General features: G+C 42.3%; 1 protein-coding gene across 1 annotated transcript in view; it reads left to right on the top strand.

The window, feature by feature from the left end:
* Positions 1-6890, top strand: part of LOC142312986 (uncharacterized) — a 112502-nt gene extending 105612 nt beyond the window's left edge. Inside the window, exon 10 of the mRNA XM_075351975.1 lies at positions 5023-6890. Within this exon, the coding sequence (XP_075208090.1) occupies positions 5023-6653 (1631 nt within the window). The 3' untranslated portion in view covers positions 6654-6890. The remainder of the gene's footprint in view (positions 1-5022) is intronic.
* Positions 6891-7257: the final 367 nt, after the last annotated feature.

Raw genomic sequence — 7257 nt, forward strand, 5'->3', positions numbered from 1 at the left:
CTATTCACCAGATCTAGCCCCCAGTGACTTCTTTCTCTTTCCTCGCCTCAAGGAACACCTCCGGGGCAAGAAGTTTGACGACAATAGCGACGTGATAACCGCTGTTGGGGATTTTTTTGAGGGTCAAGATCAAGAATTTTTTTCGAAGGGAATTCTAAGTTTAGAAAAGAGATGGATTAAATGTATAGACTTGTTAGACTATATAGAAAAATATATATATTTTTTTTTTTAATATATTCATTGTTTATTCTTGATTATCATTACTTTTGGATCGCCCCTCGTATATATTGTCTGTATATATAAAGCAAATACACAAAAAACCTTAAGGCCTTTTTACACACTAAGACTTTCTAGTGATCCCACCAGCGATCCCAACCTGGCCGGGATCGCTGGAAAGTTGCTGGTGAGCTGTCAAACAGGCAGATCTGGCCACGACGGAGCAGCGATACAGACCTGCAGAACGATCTTGCTGGTTGTTGGGGACGTGTCACACAGAAGCTATTTGACGACTCGCACCTATGTTAGGGGCGTGGTGTTTGGCGCTGAAGCCACCTAGGTGTCCTTTTTACATATCCCCCCCGCCCTTCCCTCAGCTCCGATTGGTGATCACTAGTGCGTTCTTATTGGCAACCCCGAGCTTGGAAAGATTGGCAAAAGTTGCGCTTGTATATCCTTTGTTCCTGAGCTTCTGTTGCTTAGCAGATCTATGTAGAGTTCTCTGTGTGGCGACTCCACACTCGTTTATCTATACAGCATCAATACAGCTTCAATCAAATGATGCTTACCGTATAGGCTTTATAGTATTTCAGACTGGAGAACTCTCTCTATTGATCTGCAAACCAGCACGCTCAGGAACAAGGTAGCTTTAAAACAAAGGATGGAAGCGCTAAAGTTGCCTTCTTTTCAGTGAAAGCCGCCCAATCAGAATGCAACATCGACCACCAATAGGAGGTAAGGGGGCGGGAAAGGGAACGCTATAGCTTGCCTACGGACTGGGTTCTAAGTCGCTAACAATGTTGTTGTAACGGTGTCAAACACACCGATGCATGCTGCGCAGCGGGAAACAAAGGACCAAAAAAATGTTCCTGAAAGATTTGTAACGATCAGCAGCCTCACAGCGAGGGCCAGGTCATTGATGCGTGTCACACACTGCAATGTCGCTGGGGAGGTCGCTATTATGTCACAAAACCGGTGATGTTACAGCGATATCGCTAGCAATGTTGCAGTGTGTAAAGGGGCCTTTAAGGATGCACAAGGTTTTTATAACAATGAACCATTGTCTGTCTGAATCAACAGTATGTTTTTAACTTAAAATAACGTAGGGACTCTATTTAGAGCCATACATTATATATACAAGCTACCATACCCTAACGGCATGGTTTTAGCCTACACTGTATACAACAAGACAGCATGGCCCAGGGCTCATCCCAACTGAACGCCCGACCTCCTAAACCGTGGGAAGAACACTACTCAGACAACACAGGATGAGGGAATCGCAATATTAAGACTTTATTGGATCCCCAAACAATTAACGTCATATGGCACATGACCAGCAAAAACATAGAATGTAACTGGCAACAGTTTCTCACCCTTCCGCTGGCTCACCAGGGATTAGAATGAGAGCTACCAGGGCTACTTACTCCAAACCAACAGCACCCTGCTTACGGCAGGCACCCACCGAGAATGGAGTAAGGCCGGATTTAGGAAGCTGGCTGAGGACCGCGAAGCCTGTAGTCAGGTGACTGGATTGTCCCAAGCTGGATTCCTTCCATAGGTAGTCCTTGATATCTCAGCCAAATCCTTGCATTCGATGCTGAAGTCCATGTAGTATTATAATCCAGGTTTGGTTATGGCTTGCCAATCAGATCTGCAGATCCTAGATTGGTGTCTTGTAGCAAGAGTCTACTCAGGCAGTGGACAGTCCTCATTCTTATACCCCTGAGCTTTACATTCAGACCATTGGGGTCTTCACGATTGGTGGATAATACTGGGCTCATATTGGCTAGATTTCAAGCCGTATACAAAATATCCCTAGTAGTAATGGTCTCTGGCAGAGAGGAGGGAGAGACAGCTAAATTATATCGCAACTAGCAATACAATGGGAGGTTCGCATAATTGATTGGTCTGGGTATCTGACCTTCAGTGGCCAAGGCAATTACATGAGTCAACAAGAACTTTAACACTAGACTCCTACGAGTCTTGTACTTACAATGAGGTGCTTATCCCCCTTTTATAAACAAACTATCATCATGTCTGGCTGAATTTTAAGAAACTTAACCCATGCTAGGCACTGACAGTCCTGTCGTCACATCAACGTCTACAGTGAAGAGGCAACTCCGGGATGCTGGCCTTCAGGGCAGAGTGGCAAAGAAAAGCCATATCTGAGACTGGCTAATAAAAGGAAATGATTAATATGGGCAAAAGAACACAAACATTGGACAGAGGAAGATTGGAAAAAAGTGTTATGGACAGACGAATCGAAGTTTGAGGTGTTTGGATCACACGGAAGAACATTTGTGAGACGCAGAACAACTAAAAAGATGCTGGAAGAATGCCTGACGCCATCTGTCAAGCATGGTGGAGGTAATGTGATGGTCTGGGGTTGCTTTGGTGCTGGTAAAGTGGGAGATTTGTACAAGGTAAAAGGGATTTTCAATAAAGAAGGTTATTACTCCATGTTGCAATGCCATGCCATACCTTGTGGACCGCGCTTGATTGGATCCAATTTCATCCTACAAGAGGACAATGACCCAAAGCACACCTCCAAACTATGCATGAACTATTTAGGGAAGAAGCAGGCAGCTGGTATTCTATCTGTAATGGAGTGGCCAGCCCAGTCACCAGATCGCAACCCTAATGAGCTGTTGTGGGAACAGCTTGACCGCATGGTATGCAAAAAGTGCCCATCAAGCCAATCCAACTTGTTGGAGGGGCTTCTGGAAGCATTGGGTGAAATATCTCCAGATTACCTCAGCAAATTAACAGCTAGAATGCCAAATGTCTGCAAAGCTGTAATTGCTGCAAAGGGAGCATTCTTTGACAAAAGCAAAGTTTGAAGGAGAAAATTATTATTTCAAGTAAAAATCATTATTTCTAACCTAGTCAATGTCTGGACTATATTTCTATTCCTTATGCAACGCATTTTCATAAATAAAAACTTTTGAACTGTAGTGTGTGTGTGTGTGTGTGTGTGTGTGTGTTGTGTCTATATGTAAAAAATATATATATATATATATATCTCTCTTTTATATCACCACTAATTTAGACATGGTGGATCTACCAACAAAAACAACTCACACAGTGGATTATGTCAATGCTGGAACGAGCTTTCTTATATTGAATGAGAAGGACCTCCTGAGAAGCCCTGATGCGCATTTCGCCTATAGTAGGTTTCTCAAGGGAATGTCACTGACAGCATTATGCAGCCCCACATAGCATTATGGTGCCCCATGTAATATTATGCACCTCCCACATTGGTATTATACACCCCCATATAGTATTATATAGTATTATACGCCTCATATAGTATTATGCAGCCCACACATAGCATTATGCACCCCTACATAGCAATTATACCCCTACATTGATTATGCGACCATCCCACCGTATACTGAATAAATACATACTCCCCTCTCCTTGTCCACTCACCGCTGCTCCTTGTTCGCCCGCTGTGTCTGTGCTTTGCACATCTCAACACAAGACGTCACTGCTGTGCTAGGCTGGCAGAGCACAGACCCAGTGGGACAGTGATGAGAAGTGGAGCACTGTGCTTGATCATCGTTGCTATGGGCAGCCACTGCCAGCCGCTCACAGGCCCTATAACAGTGGAATGGCCTGCCTCTATTGGCAGTACGCCACTGGTGATGTCACCGCTGTGCTGAGCTGTCAGAGCACAGACATCGGGACAAAGATAAGAGGAAGCACTGCGCTCTGTCTCCTCATTGCTTTCAAGTGTATCGGCATCTATGATGCCGATACATTAGCAAGTGCGATCCAGGGCGTGAGGCCCAGTGCCAGAGCTGACACAGTGGGCAGCCGCTGCTGAACCCCACCAGCTCACAGGCCCCATAGCAGTGATGTGGCCTTCTTGCCACTGCTGATGGATTAGCAGTTTGGTGAAATCTTGACCTACAAAATATTATTTGATGGCATAATATTCAAATATACGGGAGGCAAAATGAACAGAGAGGGTTGAACATCATGGTCTACTGCTTCCTGCTCTGAGGTCTACTCTTATATTGTAAACTGTTTTTGCTTTAGTAAATAATTACAATTTATACAGCATGCAGTTTCTGTAGTTCTGTTTTGCACACGGGTACGTTCGGGAGTGGATCTACTGGGCCGCAGCACTGGCTCAACCAGGAGGAACATAACTAAGTGACGACCTCATGTTCACTAGAGCTTGTGATGGCGAGGATAGATTTTTGCTGGAAGGTAGCCGCTTGGTGCTGCTCCATTGAGTCCCGGTACTGCGACAGTTAGCCTCAGGTATCGGTGATGGGATACTGACAGTCACTGCAGATCTGGCAGGCACAGCTGGTATAGATCGATGCAGCATATACGGCAAGCACTGCAGATACTAAAATACAGACATGTGTTCACAGCGATAGCATAAGACTCGGGAAACAAATCTGACAACTAGCAACACGTTTCTAAGGATATTCCATGTTGTCCAGGCATCTACCATAGGGGGAGGATGCCTTAAATACCTAGTGTCTCTCATCCATAGGTTGAGAGACGCTACCTGGTTAGGGTATGCTGCTCTTTTAAGATTAAGTGCTCGCGCTCTAAGCGCACTCCCAAAAGTTCTGCATGGTGTGAACAGGCCCTGTGAGACAGCAGGAGGGACCGAGGTCACGGAAAACACCACTGAGTGACTGGGAGGGTAAGTGTGCTGGAGTCCCTGCCGGGGAAAGGCTGTAGGACAGTGCGGGGAGGACGGTAAAAGCGTTACAAGCTATTTTGTAAATTATATCCTTAAATTTGAATATATTATTAAAAAAAAATATTTTTTTTTGGCAGATGACTGTACCAGGAGATTAGAGGCACAACTAACATCTTCAATTTTAAAATCAGATGACCTTGATATCACACAAGATATAACTGAAGTGAATCCCACTATTCCAGATATACCATCATCCCTTCACAGCAAAGATCTATCATCTGATTCTTTTAAACAAGTCTTATCCTCTGATTCACCACGGACTATTAAGAAAAATAAATGTCGCAAAAGAGGCATTAAAAGTGGAAGTGTTCTTACAGGAAAGAACCTATTTTTAACTTCAGAATGTCGAAAAATCCATAAAAATATTCACACAGGGAAGAGAAGATTTTCTTCAGAGTGTGTTAGTTACCAGAGACCTAACACAGGGGAGAAGCCTTTTTCATGTTCAGAATGTGGGAAATATTTTAAGCACAAATCATATATTGTTGCACATCAGAGAACTCACACAGGGGAGAAGCCTTTTTCTTGTTCAGAATGTGGAAAATGTTTTAACCTAAAATCACATCTTGTTACACATCAGAGAACTCACACAGGGGAGAAGCCTTTTTTATGTTCAGAATGTGACAAATGTTTTGCAGATCAATCGAATTTTGTTATACATCAGAGAACTCACACGGGGCAAAAATCATATTCCTGTTCAGAATGTGGGAAATGTTTTAACCTAAAATCAGGTCTTGTTGCACATCAGAGAACTCACACAGGGGAGAAGCCTTTTTCTTGTTCAGAATGTGGGAAATGTTTTAACATAAAATCACATCTTGTTACACATCAGAGAACTCACACAGGGGAGAAGCCTTTTTTATGTTCAGAATGTGGGAAATGTTTTTCAGCAAAATCAAATCTTGCTAAACACCAGAGAACTCACACAGGGGAGAAGCCTTTTTTTTGTTCAGAATGTGACAAATGTTTTGCAGATCAATCAAATTTTGTTATACATCAGAGAACTCACACGGGGCAAAAATCATATTCCTGTTCAGAATGTGGGAAATGTTTTAACCTAAAATCAGGTCTTGTTGCACATCAGAGAACTCACACAGGGGAGAAGCCTTTTTCATGTTCAGAATGTGGGAAATGTTTTGCAGTGAAATCAAGTCTTACTGCACACCAGGAAACTCACACAAGTGAGACGCCTTTTTCATGTTCAGAATGTGGGAAATGTTTTTCAGCAAAAGCAAAACTTGCTAATCACCGGAGAACTCACACAGGGCTGAAGCCTTTTTCATGTTCAGAATGTGGGAAATGTTTTAACCGAAAACTACATCTTGTTATACATCAGAGAACTCACACAGGGGAGAAGCCTTTTTTATGTTCAGAATGTGGGAAATGTTTTGCAGGGAAATCAGATCTTGCTAAACACCAGAGAACTCACACAGGGGAGAAGTCTTGTTCATGTTCAGAATGTGGGAAATGTTTTAACCGAAAACTACATCTTGTTATACATCAGAGAACTCACACAGGGGAGAAGCCTTTTTTATGTTCAGAATGTGGGAAATGTTTTATCCAAAAACCACATCTTGTTATACATCAGTACACTCACACAGGGGAGAAGCCTTTTTCATGTTCAGAATGTGGAAAAGGTTTTACATTGAAATCAGATCTTGCTAAACACCAGAGAACTCACACAGGGGAGAAGCCTTTTTCATGTTAAAATTGTGGGAAATATTTTAACCAAAAAAATCACATCTTGTTACACACCAGAGAACTCACAGAGGAGAGGTATTTTTCATGTTCAGAATGTGGGAAATGTTTTGCAGATCAATCAAGTCTTGTTAGACACCAAGGAATTACTAAGAGAAAAGGCGGGTATTAAGCACCACCTGAAATTACAAGAATTATGTGCCAGATACCAAACATATGAGGACTAAGACAGAGCAAAAAGTATCAAAACTGCACCAAAATTCCGAACTAATGAAATAAATCCCATGTATGCTTGAAAAGACATGTGCAAAAGATGTGGTTTTATTGTGACAAAATCGTGTGCAAAGTTTAAAAACACTTTAAAACTGTTCCAAAATAATGGAGTTTACAATACTGCATCCATCTCTCTATAATGAACATGGCAATAAGGGTGTATCCCCAGCATAATAATCTATTTATATATACCCAGTCTGTACATACAAAAACAATAGATGTAATGATTGTTCCCTGTGCTGTAAAAAAAGGGCACTATATTATCCAAGTATTACCTGTACATATCAGAAACAAACAACAAATGGTTGTTTTATTTGCTTGCAAGGGATTTGAACATTACC

This window comes from Anomaloglossus baeobatrachus, chromosome 5, assembly GCF_048569485.1.
Source record: "Anomaloglossus baeobatrachus isolate aAnoBae1 chromosome 5, aAnoBae1.hap1, whole genome shotgun sequence".
NCBI classification, from domain to species: Eukaryota; Metazoa; Chordata; class Amphibia; order Anura; family Aromobatidae; genus Anomaloglossus; species Anomaloglossus baeobatrachus.